The 21,054-nt window shown below is 37.5% G+C and overlaps 2 protein-coding genes across 3 annotated transcripts in view; one reads left to right on the plus strand and one right to left on the minus strand.

Annotated features, from left to right (window-relative positions):
- LOC111622135 (ras-like GTP-binding protein Rho1) overlaps window positions 1-21,054 on the minus strand; it is a 42,949-nt gene that overhangs the window by 14,604 nt on the left and 7,291 nt on the right. Inside the window, exon 2 of one of the 2 annotated variants that reach the window (XM_023364459.1) lies at window positions 8,667-9,629. The exons of the other annotated variant lie outside the window; for it this stretch is intronic. Coding sequence (XP_023220227.1) covers window positions 9,207-9,629 — 423 coding nt within the window. The 3' untranslated portion in view covers window positions 8,667-9,206. Of the gene's footprint in view, window positions 1-8,666; window positions 9,630-21,054 lie in introns of those variants that run through there. 2 annotated transcript variants of the gene reach the window in all.
- Window positions 6,652-7,822, plus strand: LOC111622136 (scorpine-like peptide Tco 41.46-2). Its single transcript, XM_023364462.1, has 2 exons — window positions 6,652-6,927; window positions 7,557-7,822. The coding sequence occupies exons 1-2, from the start codon at window positions 6,861-6,863 to the stop codon at window positions 7,751-7,753; spliced, it is 264 nt and encodes an 87-aa protein (XP_023220230.1). The 5' UTR covers window positions 6,652-6,860; the 3' UTR covers window positions 7,754-7,822.

Genomic DNA, 21,054 nt, shown 5'->3' on the forward strand with positions numbered 1-21,054 from the left:
GATATTTTAAAAAATTACTTCTACAGACACTTTCAATTTTTACTTAGAAATAGATAAATTCATTTATTATAAAAGAGACTAAAGAAAATTTATTTGAAAAACACAAATATTTGTTTTATTTGGGTCTCTAATTAATAAAAAGCGATGAAACACCATTTTAAAGTGCATTTTTATTCAATTAATATAATTATAAATAATATGTAGCCGAAAAAAGTAGCCAAAGCGCCAAATGATATTTTTTACGTCAAGCAAAAAAAATGTAGCCACATTTGGCCCAATGTAGCCAAATCTTGCAACGTTGGAAGGAATACTAAATAAAGATGGAGTTATGAATAAAAGGATTATAGACCCAAGTGCGGGGAAAAACAGGCAAAGGACAAAAGATAAAGTGAAAAAGGTTGAAAAATATTTGCTTAACAGAAGATCTATTTAACGTTTCTCATTACTGCATCTTTTGTCCTTTCTCATCTTTCCTTCCTTTCCCCAAATTTGGGTCTATAATCCTTTGAGTCACAACTCCAGCTTTATTTAGTAATCCTTCCGCATTCACACATCTCAAGTATTTGAAAATACTTTCTTTCCACTCAAAAATAAAATATGAATAAAGGTTCACGGCTTTGTGAAACTTTTTTTTTGAGTTTATGCCGTAGAAATAAATAAATAACAAAAAAATTAAAACATTTGTCGGTTTTGTTTACACGTTTATTGGGCCGCATTGGAACTTGCCTTGGGCCGCATGCGGCCCGCGGGCCGCGGGTTGGACACCCCTAATCTATATGTTTATTCCGGTGCAGATTGTCGTCAAAAGTTACTCCCAAAAACTTAATAGCATTTACTTTTTCTATGTTATAATCAGTTATTTTAATATTTAGGTGATGCGGATTGATTATTTTATTCCTATTTGCAAAGCGGAGGAATTTAGTTTTATTTTTGTTAATTACTAATCCATTGTTTTCCATATAACTGTTTAAAATTGTTAAAATGTGATTTAAATTCTCCCGAAGAGTTATAACGTTCGTATGAGAATAAGTTATCACTAGATCGTCGGCGTACATCAATATATTCTCTTTTGGTATATAGTTAAACAAGTCATCAATATACAGTAGATCCCCCTATAAGACGGTAGATACGTTCCGTTCTTTATGAATCAATTTTGTAGGAATCATAGTTTACGGACTACGGCTGTTTGAAAGGTTTTCTTTCATAAAATTAATCGATTCTAGACTAATTCGACTCAACATTTCCAAAATACGTATATTTTTTTGAAAATAATCCGTATAAACTACGTTATAAACAAAAAATTGTAGGATTGCTTACCGAGTGTGTACCGTTCGACTACGCCCGTTGCTAAAGCTTGGTTTCGTCGCGGAACAGCGCATCAAACCGCGGCCGCGATTTCTGATATTATTTTTCTGCGAAAACTTCGTTGACCTTTGGAGACATCCTTAATATAAATAATTTTTATGGCCGTTAAATAAGAAATGTTTCTTTCACAAGAAATGTATAAAATTACAGTACTGGACAGACGATAGGTCGCCTAACTCGCCGTAGCGTGACGCTAGACGGCGAAAAATATATATTTAATTATAATAAAGTTACAATAAATTAAGTTAATATATAATTATATATACAGTACCTAATTTATATATAATTAATATATAATTATATGTACAGTACCTAATTTATATATAATTTATATAATACTGTCCAGACGATAGAAATCTCTCCGTAGCGTGGCGCTACGGACGGCGGGTAAGTAGTTCGGCTGCCCGATGACGTTTTACGTATTATAGGAGTTATTTTTACCGTTGTTTACGGATAATGCCACAATTTTTATAGGAATCATAACTATAGGAAACGGTTTTATAGGGGGATCTACTGTATATATCGAAAAGCAATGGACCCAGGATTGAACCTCGAGGAACGCCCTTGTTTGGCCCGAAAGAGCTAGAGATAATCTGTCCAATTTTTACCAAGTAAACTCTGTTTGACGTGTATCATTTTAACCAGCTTAGAGGAGTCCCTCTTAGACCAACATTTTGCAATTTTTGATACAAGAGTTCGTGATTTAAGCTATCAAATGCTTTTGAAAGGTCCACAAAAACTGATATTGCTATTTTCGATTTGTCGAGTTGTGACGTTATGGATTGTTTCAAATGCAACGAAGCATCTATCGTCGAAAATCCTCGTTTATAAGCGTATTGGTTTCTGTGAATAACCTGGAATCTGCCTATAAAAGTTGTAAAACTCTTCTCGAAAATTTTAGCCAATACTGACACTATTATTATGGGGCGATAATTTTCAATTTCACTTTTTGATCCTTTATTTTTATATAATGGCAAAACTAAGTTTTGATTTAGTTTTTCCGGAAAGTAACCGTTTTCAAAAGATTTCAACTTTAATATCAGTAGGATGTAAAGCCTTATGTAAATATGCTTTGTGCGTTCAATCATTATATGTATTTTGCGGTCATCAGCTGTATATAATATGTAAATTTTGCGCGTCTGTATATTTTTCTTCTTTTTACGATTATTTCTTATTGTACGCTGTTTTCTGCACTTCTACTTTATGCGATTCACCTATGTACAATACCCTCTGCCAATCTATATAGTAGCCGCTGCCTGGTAGCGTCGTGCGAACCAGGCGACACTTTTTGTGCCAAATAAAACAGATGAGGACGACGAGTAACAGCGGGCAAGTTAAAATCTATCGATGATGAAATTGCAAAAAAGTCACGCAACGATGCTTTGACAATGTTTGAATTTATCCAAAGAAACTTGGCAATTAATGCTTATGATAAAATGCCACCTGGTACAGGAACTGGAGTAAAACATTTGGTTTTAAAATATCAGGAAACTAAGAAGGCAGAATTAGCTAAATACTTTTCTGATCAAATTAAATCAAGAATGTCGATATTCACTTTCATTAGACGAATATACGCACTTGACGAATATCAATGTACTGTACAGTACACCATGTGAAAAACATCGGTCTCTAGGCTTACCACACATTTCACGTTGTGTAAATAAGAAAAATCACCCTTATGGAAAAAAACGATTAAACGAATTTAGAGAAGATTTGAATGGCTGAAGCGGAGATTACCACAGATGGAGCTTCGGTTATGGTCAAGATTGGATGGGAAAATGAATTTATTCATCAATTATGCCTCGCACACGTTACTCACCTGTGTGTGTGTGAGATATTTTATATGTAGAAAAAAGGCAACTTATGAAAGAGAAAGAACGAAGAAGAAACTATTGAAGACGGACGATTATGACACTTGTATTTTTTTTTTTGTTAAAATACGGCCACGCAACACTCGGGCGACCTGCCTAGGGGGAATGCGTTCCGAAAGATCTTTTAAGGGTAACTGGCTCCTATTTGGGCGTTATAGACGTGAAGAAACCCCGGAAAACTCCACGTCCTAGCCAAGCGCCAACCCACGGCCGAACTCCCAGTGTTGACGAAAAGGAACCATTTGGCCGCAGATGGGCCAATTAGGGTACTGTTTTAGACACAGCCTTCGATCACGACGAACCGTTAGATGATAACAGAGCGCCACAATTTATGAGAAATGGTGAACTACTTTAAAAAATTCGGAAAATTTGCATTAAAAAATGATTATATGCAAGAAATCGTAAAAGTTACGGCGCTATTCCATCTTGTTTTAGATGGAATAGCACCATTTCGATAATTTCTAGATTCAGCGAACTAAAAAATTGCATCCCAAATGTTTCGAGTGTGTGTGAAATTACCGAAATGATTTCTGATAGTGAATGGAAAGGTTTAGAGCAGCTGTTCTTAACCTTTTTAGTGGTCAGCACCCCTTGAATCTGATAATAAGCTCTCGCACCCCCTTAAAAATGCGCGTATATTTTTTATTTAAGAAAAAACATTTATTGCATAAACAAATGCCGTGTTTATTTACGATATATATTACTATATAACATAAAAAGCAATATTTAAATTTTAATGGCTAGGTTGTTGTTGTTTATTCATAATAATTCTATTAAAACGAGGCTCTTTTTTGAAAGAGCCACGCGTAAGTCATCGGATACATTTAAGCGATTTCTGGCTTTTGTTTTGCTTATTATTTTTGTTTTGTTTATTCAAGGTATGCTAACACGTCTCAACTAGTTTCTGTATTTCACGTGGCAATGTGACTACATTAACTGCGTGTACCAACGAGTGATGACGAGCGCTATGTGCCGAGAGACAGTAGAGTAGAGAATGAAGAAGCGGGGTACCGTGGTACCACGGTCGCCTCGTTCGTATTTTTTTTTTTTTTGAAATTTCTCTCGCACACCAGGATAAGAACCGCTGGTTTAGAGAATCTGAAACAGATACTTCGGCCTTTTGAAATTGTAACCGAGGGGCTTTCATCAGAAGCCGCTTCAATTTTAAATAGAGAAAAATCAGTGAAATTTATTTTCAGTAAACTGAGATCTCAACGTTTTTTGCTACAAAATTGAGACAAACTTTGTACGAACGTCATACTTGACGTAGATTGATAAACTACCGAGAAGACTCTGAAGTATTGAAAAAGAAACATGCAAATAATCCTTTTTGTTCCAAGATTTTCTTTAGCACGTACGGTGATACGACCAAGCCGTCCCGGTATTGGCGTTACAGATGAAACGATTTTTCCTTAAGATGAGGTATCGTCGATCCCAACGTCCTAACACTTTCGATCAGAGGTAGCGAATCAAGAAAAAGAAAGTGTCGGTGTTATCGATTATTCTAGTTGACAAGATACTAGCTCAAAATATATTTTAACGAAGATAAAAGATTGGCGCTTCGATTCGGTGAACGAAATGAAGTTATTGGAGGCAAACGGACCCAGCATCTCGAATCGCCTTATCTTAACAGTTAAAGGTTTTTCTCGGGCGGGTACTTTGTTACAAGGATTCGTTCTCAATTATCACTCAAAACACTAGATGCCGAAGGTGTTTTGGCGGCATATTTTCTAAAACAGCGAGTAAATTATATTTCGTAAAAAGTAACGATAAGTTACAAAAATTAAAATTTAGCGCAACACGTCCGATTTGCTTTAATTACAAAAACCGTGCAACGTTTTTCTTGTTTATTTTTATAAAAGAGATTCTATTTTAATAAATAAATTTTTTATTTTTCCGAGAGTTTTATTTTATTTTTTTGTTAGTTTAAAGAAATTACGTCGATATAGAGATTTTTATTTCAGAAAACCGGAAAAAAATAATGCCGAAAACCGGCGATACAAAAATGTTTTCGGTAATTTATCCGTAACCGAAACGTCGGAACATTTCGCACCCCCTACAAACTGCGGAAGTAGCCAAGCGCGGGCGGCAACTATCCACGCCTTCTCACTTCGGTATTTTTACCGGTACGATTATTTACGGAGCGGCCGAGTGACTTATTTGGATTCGAATCGGAAAACGTTGCGCCAGTGTTTAGGAGCGAGGAAATTAGTCGGCGTATTTTAAATTTAGAACAATAAACGTCGTCAGAGTTCGTAACTAGCCAATCTGTCCGACATTCACCGGCCAAGTAAGAACGACCGAGGAACCACTTCGGTTATTTTATTCGACCGTGGTTACGGTTACGGCCGAGGGGGAACGGGGGAGAGTGGGGCGGCCGACGAAAAACACAAACCGCCCGTTTTACGGGTTCGGCGTGGGCCTTTTCCGAGCGGCAATCGTGCGGCAGAAAATCCATTCCCGCCATTACTCGACGTTCCCCCTAATAAATTAGCGATTTCTGTCTACTCTACGCTGTATAGGCCTATACGCGCATTTATTTACTTTATTATTTTTTTTAATTTAATTTTTTTCTTCTTGTTTTTCTATTTATGTATTTATTTATTTTCTCGTTTTCTTTACTTCTTTCCAAACATTATTTTGCAATTGTCATCCGCATGTAACATCGACGTAATCGCTTGTGTAATTTCTTGCCCGATTACGCCAGGCAGTATCAGGCAAAGTAATAAAGATTATTTGATAATGATGACGGATTAATTATCGTCCGGGTAAAACTTTTTTCACTTTCGAACGGACCCGACAACTGCGGTTATTACCGTGGCGCTACCGGGCTATCTGTAAGCGCAATTACAATCCAGAGTTTAAATAAAGCGAACGTGGCAAACATTATTTTTCCCTTTCGCCTCCCGCCGCAGGGGGGGAAATCTTGGCCCTAAATATAAAAAATTACGAAAGCCCCTGGTGTAAGGGGCCAAATGACCGGAAAGGATCGGCCGGTTTTTTAAACGGGCGGAGAGAAAGGCGCGGCGCGGATTTACGACGGGTGACGAAGGACGCAGGCATTCGAAGATCGCCGCGCCGGATGACGCGGCCGCCGCTGCTTTCTCTTCCCCCGAATATAAAAGCGCCGCCTTGGCGTCCGACTTATCCGTTTCTCTTCCGGTCGACAGGTGAGTGCCGTTTCCCGCCTCCCGCGGGCGGAACCAGCGTCGAAAACGGTGGGTCCGGAGCCCTCCCCCTTCCCGGGATACGGACCGTCGGCGGTGGCGGCATTAAAACCTTCCGGCGGGGATCGTTTTTAATTCTCCCGGGCGCGGGTGGGGACCGGGAATGGTCGACGCCGCCTTTAAAATTTCTAGGAACGGCGGAGAGGGAAGACGACCGGATTTTATGCACCGGAAAAGGCGGCTTCTCTTCCCGACGGTAAATAATATCAAGTTTGCGTAGGGAGGCGAACCCGCGCCGTCTTCCTTCTCTCCGTCGTACGACCACCCCGGGTCTTTCCCGTCTCTCATAATATGTGGCCGGGCCGTTTCCCGGCGGAAGGCGAGGAAATTCGGTCCGTTACTTTTCCGCCACAGAAAATAAAAGCCGATCGTTTGTTTTTCAGTCGACGTCATCACCATGGAAAGAAAATTTGCGGTCCTTCTGCTCCTGCTGGGAATGGTGGCGCTGGCATCCTGCGGACTCAGTAAGTTCCCTTTTCTCCTCTCCTCCTCGGCCGTCCACCGGCGGAGCGAAAGAACGGCAAAAGGCGGGAGGAGACGTTTACCGACGAGAAAAAACGTGACGGGTGGGATTAGTCGGCATTCGCGCGCTTTTGAAAGGCGGAAAAGAGAGTCGCGGGGCGTAACAAGCGAGAAATACACCCGTTTGCCTACTGCAGAAAACTCGGACGGGCGGACCGGGCACGGAACCAATTTTACCTTTCCGGCGTCTGCGTAAAGGCGGCCGCGGGTTACGTAGGTCGAGGGGCCAGTGGCAGCGGACGACCGGCTCTTCTTTTTGATGCCTCCAACGCGTTCTTAAGAAGAAAAGCGCCGCGACGCGTATCTTTCCTCCGTCGCTCTTCGGCTTTAATTCTAGTATCGAATGCCACGCCGCAAGAACGGACGAAATTTCTCTTTTCCGCCAAAAGGCGTAACCAGAGTTTACTAAGAACGCCGGACGACCGGGCTAATTATCGAACCGTCGACGTTTCGCCCTAAAATCCACCGCTCGAAACGTGGGTCCGGAAAACGTCTCCACCGCCGGGCCTTTCCTTTCGTTCCGCCAAAAGTCATCCGACGACTCCCGGGCTAACGCGGGCAAACTTTTCAGGAGAGAAGCACGTGCAGAAATTGCTGAGCCTGGTGGTACCCGAAGGTCAACTGCGAAAGATCCTGCAGATGGTGGTGCACAAAGCGGCCAAGTCGCAGTTCGGCTGTCCGTTGTACGAGGGCTACTGCGAGACTCACTGCCAAGACATCAGCAACAAGGACGGTGACTGTCACGGGACAAAGTGCAAGTGTGAATGATGGACCGCGAGTCGTCTCTTTATAACCTCCGTGTAACTCAGACCTGAATAAAAGTCCAGCGTCCTCCTCCTCCCGGCCGCTCTCCTTATTTCGCGCCCGCGGATGCCCCTACTTTCGTGCTGGGCCGGCCATTCGACCCCGACCGGCGCCACGGTGCGGATTACGGCCTTAAACTTCCGGATTAAAAGCGCTCCGGCGAAATACCGAGCGGGATTTTACTACCCGGGGTATTAAGAAGTGGACTGCCACAAAATACTCTTTTCCCGCGGGAAAAAACCCGTCGTCGGTCTTTTCCGAGTCTGTTTATAATTTTTGCCGCCGAAATCCGCGCTTTTCCGTCGCCGCACACCCGTGCAACGTAACTCCTTTAGACGCGGGAGCCCCGGCGCCGGAAGAAGCGAAATTTGGGTATTGTCGTCGATGGGGAAGAAAAGCCGAAGGGCACGAGATCATCACCTCCGTCCTCTAAACTCCAATAAAAAGGATTTTCCGGCTCCTTCTCGGTCTCGGGCGGAAATGCCACCCGTCGGCTTTCCTTCCCCAGTAAACTATTTGGCCGATACACCCACCCCATGTCCCTTCGTGGATGCGGAAAGTTACTTCCCCGGCGCCTCTTTTGCATTTAAATACCATACTTGGATCGACGCCAGTTATTTGCCTCGTCCGCCTTGTTAAAGGCCGGAATATATTTTAAAGTGCCGGCCCAGAAACTTCGTTATTAATCGCCTTTGCTTATATAAACCCGTAATTTAGTAAACGGCGACGGACTCCGGAAAACCCTAGCCTAGGCCGCGGTGGAAAGCGGCATTATTCGGAAGATGGCCCGTCTCCGGTACATCCGTACCCGTTTTAAGCCGCACCCTCCGACGGCGCAAGTTTCGTAGAAATGCGCAGCGGCGGTTAAATAAACGAATGACACGTTAATTTACGTTTTATTGACGTTAGAGAACTGCGGAAACTGTTACACACTTTTACTACGTCCGACAAATGAGTAAATTGGCCGCGGCACGGACAGTTTAATATTTACACTTTTCCCGTGGAGCGGACGAAATTACCTTTTGCCCGGTTTACGCCAAATAAATAACGTCACCGTCCGCCCGGTAAAAAAGGCCGAGGAACGGTAGCTGCGGAGCCCGCTTCCCCGGGGGTGTTTTAAGCGCTGGCCGAAAATATCCTTCCCGTTTGGACGGAGAACGCTTCGATTGACGTAGAAGACCTCCCTTCCGGTCGGCTGCCTAACCGCCCGTGCTCCGGTCTTGGGAATAAACGCCGCGGGGGAAGAAGTTGCTCCGCCGGGCCAAAGTAGGAAACGACGAATTTACGCAATCCGCACTAGAAAAGTCCGGTGACTAGAAAGCGTCCGACGAACAACACTAATCCCGGGTGGAAATACTGCCAGTCCGGTTACGCTACCGACTTTAATTCTGGCCGAATTTAGCGCGCGGCCGCCGCGTCAAAACAAAATACACTTTTTCTTCTTCTTCTTCTTCACCTGCAGAGCGGCTCTGGTGGCCATTTCGAAAACTTCCCTCACCCCCTCCTTGGTTTTGGCCGAACATTCCAAATAACCGAAGGCGTTGATTTTTTCGGCCATGGAACGTCCTTCTTCCGGTTTGACCGGTTCCTGTTTCATTTTGGCCAGTTCCTTGATGGTACTGGGGTCGTTGCGCAGATCCTTTTTGTTTCCCACCAAAACGATGGGGACGTTGGGGCAGAAATGTTTCACTTCCGGCGTCCATTTCTCCAGGATGTTTTCCAGGCTGTCGGGACTGTCGATGCTGAAGCACATCAAGATGACGTCCGTGTCCGGATAGGACAGCGGGCGGAGACGGTCGTAATCTTCCTGTCCCGCCGTGTCCCACAGAGCCAGTTCCACCTAAACGGATACCCAGACCACTTACTAATTCCGATAACTCGTAAAAACACCGCGCGCGACTCTTAGCCGCGTAAAACCGTTACCGTCAACATACGCGTTACGGGAGAAATAACCTTTTCGTTCCCACCGATTATCCGGAATCGAACCCGTGGTCAAATTTGTCTGTCGTTAGACGTGGCATCGTCGCTTAGGTCGGGTATCGAAACGCCAAATGTTCGCCGCGCCTCGCCTATCTGCGCGTTCCCACGGGTGGCCCTCGCCCCTTTCCTCCTTCCCGTGGCAAAAATTTTATTCGTCTGGCCATTTGACAGACGAATAGCCGCAGAGCAGTCGGCATAGAAGGAAAAGAGTACCACGAAACGCCCGATACAATTTTCCTATTAACAACGAAAAGTAAAGTTGCTGGAGAAACTGAACAAACGCAAAGTTTTTATCATTTTTTATATCCTCCGGTCGATACAAAAGTAATTCCGGGAATGACTTTCTACTTTGGCTGTTGCTACGAAAAAGTCAGGGCGACCCCGCTTGCAAAACAGCGAAATGAAAAATTAAGTTTTCAAAATGGCGCCGTCGTCGTCGACTTTTAGTAAACGGTGGGCGTCTGCTAGCAGTTGGCGGGTTATAAAAAATTTTGAAAATGTTCTTTCGGTAATACGCTTTCGTTAATTCGGATGACGTAACGTTTAATGCCTTAACGAAGCCTGGCTTCGATCGCAGTATTTTTGTCATCAAAACAAGAACCGAACCATGGCCTAAAGAAGGATCTTCGTTGGTTCAAATCGTCGTTAAACACACATTACTATTATAATTCATCATCGGTGTTATTACCGGAACAGACCGCACCAGTTACGTTTGCGTCGTCTGTCCAAAAAGAAAGATAATGATGGACTGGCACTTTTAATACTGTATTTTTAATTAATTTAAAATATATGCGCTCCATTTTAGTTACGCCTTGTCCCTGTATACCGCACTTTTTCCGATAATCTATCCGTTTCAATAAAAACGGACTTATAGTGCGTTCTGGAGAAAAGTTTTTATTGAAATAACGTATAGGTAAGCGGGGCCTGCCGTCCTTAGCTTTCGATATCTGGTCTGGACTTTCATCTATTAATCCTTCCGTTCTCGAGATTAAAGGAGGACAGAGAAACAGCCGGTCGCTAGCGGAAATTTATAGGTCCGCGGCCCAATAAAATACCGAGGCAAAGACGATAGTAGTATTTAAACGCAGCCAACGAAAAGTTTGTTACGTAACGAAACCCAACGAAAACTCTTCTATGCAACGCTAACTACAACTACACTGACTCGGCGTCTAGTTTTGTTGTAAGTTACATAGGGCCAATTTACAATTTATATTATGAAAACTATTTTTTCTTTATTATTATTTTGATTATTTTTAAAGTAATTATTCTTTTATAAAAAAAACTACTAATAGAACACCAACTAACACAAAGATATTTGAATTTATACATTAAACGGTTATTCTTTTTGTAGATGATAAAATCAATTAGCAGCAGAGTTGTATCAAGAAATCAAGATTCATAAGATTTTTCAGTGTACCTTACAATTATATTTTAAAATTAAGTTTTACATTGAAATACAAGTTGTTATATTTTAACTTGTAAAATATTTGTTGTTAACCAAAAATTTGTTCTAGTGAGTCGTGATTGTTCAGTCGAGTACCAAGGTATCACTGTATACCAGGGGAGTGCCGTGACATTTGACGATAGGGAAGCCGTGTTTCTGTAAGAAGCCGATATCCAGGGGCAATCGGTCAATCGCGCGTCAGTGACTAGACCGTCACTGACACGCGATTGACTAGGGTCCGTCCATTCGTATCGTTTACTCGATAAGCCAGTAAAAACCGTAGACTTCCCTAAATGCATTTTTAATGTCACAATTACATTCCGAATCGCTAGCCACGATACGGGCTACGATTAAAAATAAAATAATAAAAACTTACTCGGTGAAATAAAATACGTGGTGGATGTACAGTACTAGTACATACAAAATATGCTTCAATTATATGAATATACTTTTAAATAAAACTATAATTAAATATAGCTTTGCTAAGAAACATACATAAAACTATAAAATATTCTTTACTTTTTAAATCTTAAAACAATGCACTTCGTCAAATAGCTCCCTACCAGTGGCTAATGGATGGAATCCAAGACGGTTGCGGAGCGTGCGTACGCGCGGACTGCCAAATCCCCGGGGTACCGATACCGGTCGACGTCAAATACCTCTTTCGTCGGATCGCTAGTATATCTCAAAGGACGCCACGGGGCCGTTGTAGATTTTAAACGTTTCTCACCATAGCCGTAAAAATCTAAATATGTTAAACTTAATAGTCATTTGTTTTCTAACTAATTCGTTTTAGGACCGGGTGTCGTCCACGAAAATTTCCAAAATTTACAACTTTTCGGTCGCTCTCGTCGAACTAGAAAAATGTGTCTTTATAACATCTAATATTTCAAAGAAATCACTCCCACTGTACTCGGCTATAGATTGGTTCGGTTAGGCTTTTATTTAAGTAAAATTTCGGCTTTCATCGGGGTTTGTTTATGTCCCCAATTCCCTAATCGCTTAATTATATTACTTCTTAAGTAGAAATAAGTCGAAACCGGTTACTTTGTACTGGAATATTTGTAGTCTCCGGGAAAAAAGTGGAAAGACAAATTTTTACGACAAACGGATACGTAAATCGTAAATTTAAGGAAAATAAATTCTAGAGCATTTTCTGTACCTGGTGCATCTCTCTCATTCATTAAATTTAGTTGTAAATGACGCTGTCAAAGTAACGGTTAATTTTTTAACATTATACAAGAATTGTACACGCTTTTTTCTACATCCCCTTAAAGATTGGACATACGAAATCGTAATATCAATGGTTTAACATTGAAATCCGTGAGTAACATAAAATCGGAGATCGGAATATATCAAATATTTTAACGGATTTTTTAAACTCCCGTCAACTATACAGAACTATCCTAAAAACATACAAGTAAATTCTTATCGGTCGGGTTAAGTTATAAATCTACTCGTTATTCGCGTAATCAGCCAAATATCTAGCGAGCGAGCGGGCGGCTAACGGCCCGGAACCGGTCCCGGATAGAATTGGAAGCGTTATATGTATAAGCATCAACCCTAGGTCGTAGGCTTCCACCGGCTAAACCAGGTGAGGTCGGTGCTTCGTAAAGCGCGTGCGCGAATTTGGCTTTTTGGAATCTGACGATACAGAGATTCCACTCTGCCACTAATAATCTAATATACAATAGCAACCTTATCTTTTTTTCACGTGTAATATAAAAATTTGTAATAAGATACGTAATGCGGTTATAATAAAATATTGCGCGATTATTTTCGTACACTTAAAATTAATATGTATTTATTTTTTAGAAAATAAGAGGGAAGCGGCGCTTCCACCACTTCTAATGACGGCACGCCACTGTTGTATACCTGTATGTATAAACGAGTATATATAGGCAGTATCCTTAATTAACATACTTACTTAATCCTTTAATGTAACCACATATATCAAATATGGTGATACCTTGGTACTCAACCCAACGATTATGTCCCACTAAATCAAATTTTTGTTTAACAACAAATATTTTTATTTTAATTTTGGTCATCAGTAAAAACAAAAGTTCTCTTTGATAATAATGAGTAACTAGTTTAAAAATAAAATGAAATCTTAAAGCTCTCTTTGAAATTAAGTAAAGGGCAACCCAACAACAAAGGGGCATGTGCCCCAATATATGAGTGCCCTTACTTTTTACAACAGTATTTTTTTCTCATTCTGCTAAATACAAGTACAGTGAGTTAATTTAATATGCCTCAATGTCCTTAATTTAATCAAAATATTCTTTCAATCACCAATACAGTGTGTATTTCTATTACAGTAGAACCTCGAAAACTCGGCCTAATGTGGACCGAAGGGTGGCCGAGTTTGTGAAAATGCCGGGTTATCGAGAATGGGGTTAAAAAAAAATAAGTACGAGTGTTTCCTCAGAAAATACTGTACTGTACTTGTACGTATTCTTTACTTGAGAATATAACAGAGAATAAACTGCCCAAATACCCTTAAACAAACGAAAAGTACGTCCTTTATGAAGGCATAGAGCCTTTACTACATGAAAATGAAAATTAATGAATACACTGTGTACAGTAATTTACCTGATAAGACAGACCTCAGAAAAATACTTTATGAGAGCTTTTATACTTTTATAAAGCTGTCTATAATGAAAATTAATTAACTAAGGATTTTTTTGCCCTGCCAGGGTGTGGCCGAGTTATCCGGAGTGCCGGGTTATCGAGAGCCGAGTTTTCGAGGTTCTACTGTAATAGGACTTATTAAACTGGTATATAAGATTACTGCAAATCAGTCACACAGATTTGTAGTAATCTTATATACCAGTTTAATAAGTCCTATTAATAGAAATACACACTGTATTGGTGGTTGAAAGAATATTTTGACAAGTACAGTGAGATTTGACTATGTTTAGAGAGTCTGGTTAAAAAGATTAGTATTAGATTATGAAAGTAAGTCAACAAATTCCAATAGAAGAAAAAGTATAATTTCTACAATAAAATTATAACTTCTGAAAACATATTTGCATAAAAATATTTTAATTCATCAAAAACAAATGATGATTAAGTTCTTTTTAATAATAGACTATACAATAATATTAATTTTTGCTATCTGATAAGCAGTTTTTGCCATCAACTGTGCCATTTTGTTATAATCAATTAATTTGTGTAAAGAGTTTGTCCTTACATTATCAAACTTTACACACACAGAATATTTCCAAAAATCCAATAATTTCAGTAAAATTTATTGAGAAAATTCAGGAAAACTGTATTAATATAAATGAAACAAAACACAGTCAAACTTACTTATAGTAACTAGCAAACAAGGTAAATAGTCCTTGGATGAAATGGAAATATCTTTGTTTAGTAAGAAAATAAGAATTAAATGGTTAATTTGACATTAAACATATAGAATTATAATATGCTTATTACTAGCAAAAATTGGATTTAGAAAGTAATATTTTACTGAGTCACTAATGGATTTTTGTAGCAGGTGTTTGACAGTTGTTTGGACAAGAGAATATAAACAGAAAACACTGGTTATTAAGACATTTCTATATTTACATCTGTTTTTAAGTCCAACTTTTCTTTATTCTTTTTTTAAATGATCATCTTAAATTTATACAGAGTTGAACATCTGAAATTGCCTTATCATCACATATAAACATAAATAGCATACTATGTGCAGACATGAACAAAAGAACATCGTCTGCACCTATATGCAGACGATGTTCTTTTGTTGACTAACACCACATTAGCTCTTTGGGAAAGAATGAATTTGATCCACAAATACTGTCGGGACAACTAGCCAACAGTTAACCTAAAAAAATGTAAACAATAATTTTCTGAAGTGATGGCAAGCTTAAAAAAATTGCATAATTATTATTTAGAGAATCACAAATTGGATATTGTCTCATACTTTAAATTTTTAGGTATTTATTTTACCACTCAGGGCTTGTTTCCATTACATTTAAAAAAGTCACACTAGATGCTAAAGAAAATTTGAATCTCATCAAGCTTGTTGTTAAAGTAAGAATTTCATTACTTAATAACTATTACAGGTTTCACACGCTAATTAGATTAAGTATTTTATATGCATTTTCTATATGGGAAGATTGTTGATAGACAAAGTAGAAAAAATACAATTATTTTTCTTCAGACAAGTTTTTCATTTAAGTCATTCTGTGCCAGGGTCTATGATAAGAATGTAATTGGGTAGGTCACCTCTGACTGTTAGTTAATCTATCTGTGTTTGCTATGATTCTGAAATATAATCTCCCTACCAAGTAATGATTACAGACAACTGTTATATAACAAATTATTGACACCCAGTAATGTGACTTCCTAGGACATGTGGCCCATCACTATTAATAAATTGTTAAACAACCTTGGATTATCCTTTGTCACTGTTTGGAATTTCCTAACAAAAACTCATTTGTTTCAACCTGTAAACAAAGATTGACTGACATATATTGGCATCAGAATGTGTTTTATTTGCAACAGAAAGAGAAAATCCCTTGGTGCCATCCTTTTATCTATTATCTAACATAAATTGTAAAATTAAATCATTAATTATTCAGCTTCACCTAAATAGATATATGATTACTGTAACAGAAAAAAGAATTGTTATACTAAAGAATGTTGAATGCTTTTTGTAAAATGCTTGTAATGTTTATGATACATCATCTGTTTCTGTTGTGCAAACCACTTTCTGAAATAAGATCTATTTTCGAGCCCGATTTCAATTATATTAATTTATTGGTTGTTAGCCTCAGTTTGATAATGCTGTATAAAATGTATAACTTTTTTGTTCAAACACTAAAATTTTTGTAAGTTTTCACTAACTGCCTTTTAAAACCTATTGCTGTATCAATTAATAAACTTGTTTTTGTTGTTGTTATATTTACGTCTCTCTGTGGTTTGCTTGCATAGCACGTACACCTTTGAATTCTGCTGTGCAATGTCAAAATGTAAAATTTTGATGGTTGAAAAAAAAGTTAAGATTTGATGCAAGTTAAAGAATAACACAAAAAATATCAAAATCTGAAAGATAATATGACCCATCTTCCTCTTTAATTTCAATGCTATTGGAAAACAAAGAGAATTTTATAAAGGCATTTGAACGGAAGAACAATGCCAATAAGCAACTAAATCTTGTGAACAAAGCATTCCTAAAATAATTCAAACTGAAATGTAAGGCTGATTTTTCTGAAGGCAGCGACCCTTTAATTAATGAAATTTCAAACAGAAAAGTTTGCTGAACAGTTTAATTCTTCATATTTGGTATGTTCTATTTATTCATACTTTGTGGCTATTGGCTCAACCAACATAACTGTTTTAAGAACAGACATGACATTTCTTTTTGGGAAATCTGCAGTGAGACAAAGTCTGCTAACATGGACGATATCAAAATGTGGATTAGTGAAAAGTGACCAAACATCAATTGTTTGAACCAGATATTCAGTAGAGCATACATGAAAGATGACATTTAGAGTATAATTCCAATGAAACAGAAGTTTTCTACAATGTAGCACTGCAAAAACTTTGAAATTTAAGGGCAAATAGTATGTCTTGAGATAAGCTCTCAAAAATGAACTAACAATGAACTGACAGTATTAGTGTTCAAGGTCCATTGTCAGTGCATTATTCACATGTTTTATAGTCTATGGAAAGAATGAACTCTGGTATTAATTAATTAATTAATTAACAAACCTTTCATTTTTACCTTGATTCTCAAATTCAGATTATTTTACTTGTTGTGACTCGTGAGTATAAATTATATTTATCTACATATTATTTTTGAGTTATACCTAATTTTATAAACTTAAATATTTTTAGATACCTAATTATCCTTTCACAATTTCACAATGGCAAAGAAAGTGTTTTCAAATTCAAAGTCTGTAGTTTTTGATTATTATAATCTTACAATGGATGGAAAATATTATCAGTGTAAATGCATTGTAGAAAATAATGAAGGTAAACATTTATGTGAAGCAAAAATTAGCACTTTTGCTAGTTCTGAAGAAAAGGAAAAAACAAGGTCCACAAATTTAGGGCAGGACAAACACAATTAAGCAAATTCTTTACTTTGGATAAAATTACAGTAACAATGATAAATGCAAAATTTAAAAATCTCATAATTGAAATGGTGGTGTAAGATAGTGTATCTTAAATCTTTTTTTCATAACCGGCCTTTTTAGGCTTAAATGGCAAAAAGGAAAAAAAGAACTTGGAGTTTCACTGGATAGAAAAAACATCAGAAGATTTATAATTGAAGAGGCTGTTTTCAGAAAAGATGAACTTTGAAAAAGACTGAAGAATTGCTTGGTATTTATTAAAATGGATGCATGCACTTGCCATAGAGTGAATTATTTTGCAATTAATGTTCAATTTATTGATGAGAATAATACAATTGTTACAAAGACATTAGCAGTAAAAGACACTATGGCTCATCATACGAGAGAGTATCTGCAGAAGTTGGTTCAAGAGGTATTAGAAGATTTTAAAATTAATTAAAAAAGAGCAAATTTTGTGTATTGTAACAGATAATGCTTCGAATATGTTAAAAATAACAGAAAATAAATCAAGATAATGAAAATGCATTGAAAAACATTGATGAAATATTCACCACTGACACACAAAGAGCCAATAATAGAAAAATAAGAATATTTAGATGATATTGTGGAGGAAGTGTCCAAAGTGTTTCAAATCCAACATATATGATCTGCTGTTCAGACGTTGCAATTAGTGATAAGAGATGAATTAAAAGACTCTCAGGTAGCTTAAAATCATTACAAAATTAACACATTTATCTACTGTAGCTAGAACCCCTAAAATAGATGCTATTCTGAAAAGGCATGGTAGAAAAAAATTTATTTTAGATCAATCTACTCGCTGGAGAAGCACTTACGTTAAACCTGGTAACCGGAGTGGTTGCGTAATAGGATAGCTAACATTTTCAAGGCCCTTCTGGGCTCTTCTTCAGGCTTTTTTATGTAAAAAAGAAGCAGGACGTTACGAATTGAATATTTCCTTTCGAAAAGATTGCCGTTCAAATCATCAAACATGGAAACCTTCCAGAAGATGTAAATAAAACGAGTGTTGTTTTGTGTAAAGTGAATGTGCTTCTAATTGATGTTTATAGACATTTTTAAAATGAAACAAGTGATGTTTTCTGTAAAGCATGCGCTTCTTATTGATGTTGATGAAATTTTTAAAATATTATCATCTAGCAGGATCTGCCATGCTGTTGAAAGGGCCATCTCCTCTTTAAAATTGATGCACATGTTGCTACATTCTGCTCTGAATATTTCCATAGCCTCCAAGAATTTGAGATGCTCTGGATGGTTGGTAGTGCAGATAATGTGTGCTGCGTTAAAGTCCGCCATGACGTCCTGGTCGGTGGCATATGTTGAGAGAGCTGTTGTAAATCTGTTGTGTTGTATGTCAGCCCTATGCTCTTTAATCCTTATCCCCAATGTATGTTTGGTGGAGCCAATATAAACCATATCTCTGTCAAATCTATGGATCTCTGAGAGGGATGATGTATATTCCCAGTGGTCTGACTGGGTTCGGTGGATCTTTTCCATTACGTAGTATTTGGAAAATGGTTTGCCATCTTCTGTATGCTATACTGACCTGCCGTTTCTTGGCTATCATATCATATTACAATATTTGATTCGCAATGTCCGGCTTCTTTTTTATACAAAAAAAGGCCTGAAAAAAAGCCCAGAAGGGGCCTCGAAAACATTAGCTATCCTATTACACAACCACTCTGGTCACCAGGTTTAACGTTAAGTGTTATTTATATCTCATTCCGGTGTGTGGAGATGACTAACCACTTTAGTTAATGGTTAAGTGGTTGCTTCAATTGAAAACCTTTAAAAACATTGATAATCCAAGTGTTTCATTAACTGAAAATCATTAGAAAACAAACAGAAAAATTAGAGAGCATCTTGTCATACGTTTATACTGTTACCCTAAAGTTACAAGCTGAAAATTTGACACATGGAAATTGTTTCTTACAGTGAAAAAACTTTGATGCATCAGCTTAACGAAATTGTTGGAGGAATTGTTGCTTACACAATTTTATCTTCAATGAGAAAAAGAGAGATTCAGTTGTTAGACAAAAAAGTCTTGTTAGCTACTATTTATGTTGTTCTAATAAATCAAATTTTGCTAAATAACAAACAAATTGCCTCAGGAAAAGAAAAATAGCTATTTGCTTGACGAGATTGCAGTTACCTTACATTTATGAATCAAAATACGAAAATAAATATTATGAATGTAATGACAACTTGGAATCATCATCTCCAAAAAAAGGGATTGCTTCTGAAACATATTTCGATAATTCAGAACATCACAAAGTAAAGATGTTTAACAAATCAAGAAACTAAACTAGCAGAAATTAAAAAAATAAAATTTGAACAAAATTTTTTAAATGGGCTAAGTGAAATAGAAAAGTATGACCGTTGATCAAAATTGAATGAGAAAGAAGCCATTTCCATTTATCCAGAAATTATTTTCAATGCAGCTAGATCTGTCACAGCAATGCCCCCAATACAAGTCAGTGTGGTAAGATTATTTTCAAGTTTAAAAAGTTAAAGATGATTTAAGGGCATCTATGAAGGAGGATTTAATTGAAGCTATTTTCTTTCATGGAACCATTTTATAAAATTCAAAATTTTAAATTTAATTTATTATTTTATTTAAACGAAAGAAAATTTATTTTATATTTATTAATTTTTAAAAATGTTTTTGTATTTTGTTGTAATTTATTTATTTTAAATACAAAATGCAGCAATTTAATTTATTAAATATGTAATTTTCTTTGCAGTATTTGTGTTTGATAGTTAAATTATTTTGACCCATTTGAATTTGAACATTTTTGAATCCTTTATTCCTTTATTATCCCATGCTCTAAATAAGTACTGTAACACCCTGCTTAATGTGGAAGATGCTGCATTCCTAGAAGACAAAGCGCTAAGCAAAACAGTGTTAAACAAGGTCATTTTAACATAGTAAATAGGGAATGGGGAACACACGACCAAAAATGAACTAATTTTACTTCAATTTTACGTTGTTGTTATATTAATTTGTATAATAATATATATTAAATAACACATAAACATATGCACACAAAAATGTAAAGTTCATTTTCTGTGATGAAGGTCCTGACTTTTCTGAAATTCTTGATTTTCGCAATAGTCTTGTACTTTCATTTGTTGCTTTTTTTTCTTTCCTTAAACAAATGTCGGTAGTGAAAGATCGCATCCAGAACACCTCATCTTGCTTTTGCACTCCTTTCAAAATACGGATAATTTGCTACAATTTGATCAATGATTTCGGTTATCTTAAATAGAGATTCTGAAAATGAAAAACCCAAGTTTTCAGAATCTCTATTTTCCAGTTCCACATGAATTCCTTGTTTTGCTAGTTCTTGAAGATCATCATTGGTAAGGCTCTCACCATAAACCTGCAGTAACTCCTCAATATCCTGCTCACCTACATCTCCTAGTCCTGCTGTATTGATTAGGTTGAGTTTGGTCAACCTAACAATACAGTGACAGGATCTTCTCGTTGAAAATTCTTGGATACCTTCAACCATAATTTCTTCCACACTTTGTTCATGCATTTATCAGTTAATTCTTGCCAAGCAAAGCTGATATTGCCTATGGCAGTGACGACGAACCTATGACCCGTGGGTCAGGCACTGACCCACGGAGGCTTTTTAAATAACCCACATATTAATTTTTATGAACTTATTTGTTATATCATAAAAGAGAGAACAGACAATCAAAAATATTTAAAAAATAATATATATATATATATT

This window comes from Centruroides sculpturatus, unplaced genomic scaffold (genome assembly GCF_000671375.1).
Source record: "Centruroides sculpturatus isolate CEXI.00-Female unplaced genomic scaffold, Cexi_2.0 scaffold140, whole genome shotgun sequence".
Lineage (NCBI taxonomy): Eukaryota > Metazoa > Arthropoda > Arachnida > Scorpiones > Buthidae > Centruroides > Centruroides sculpturatus.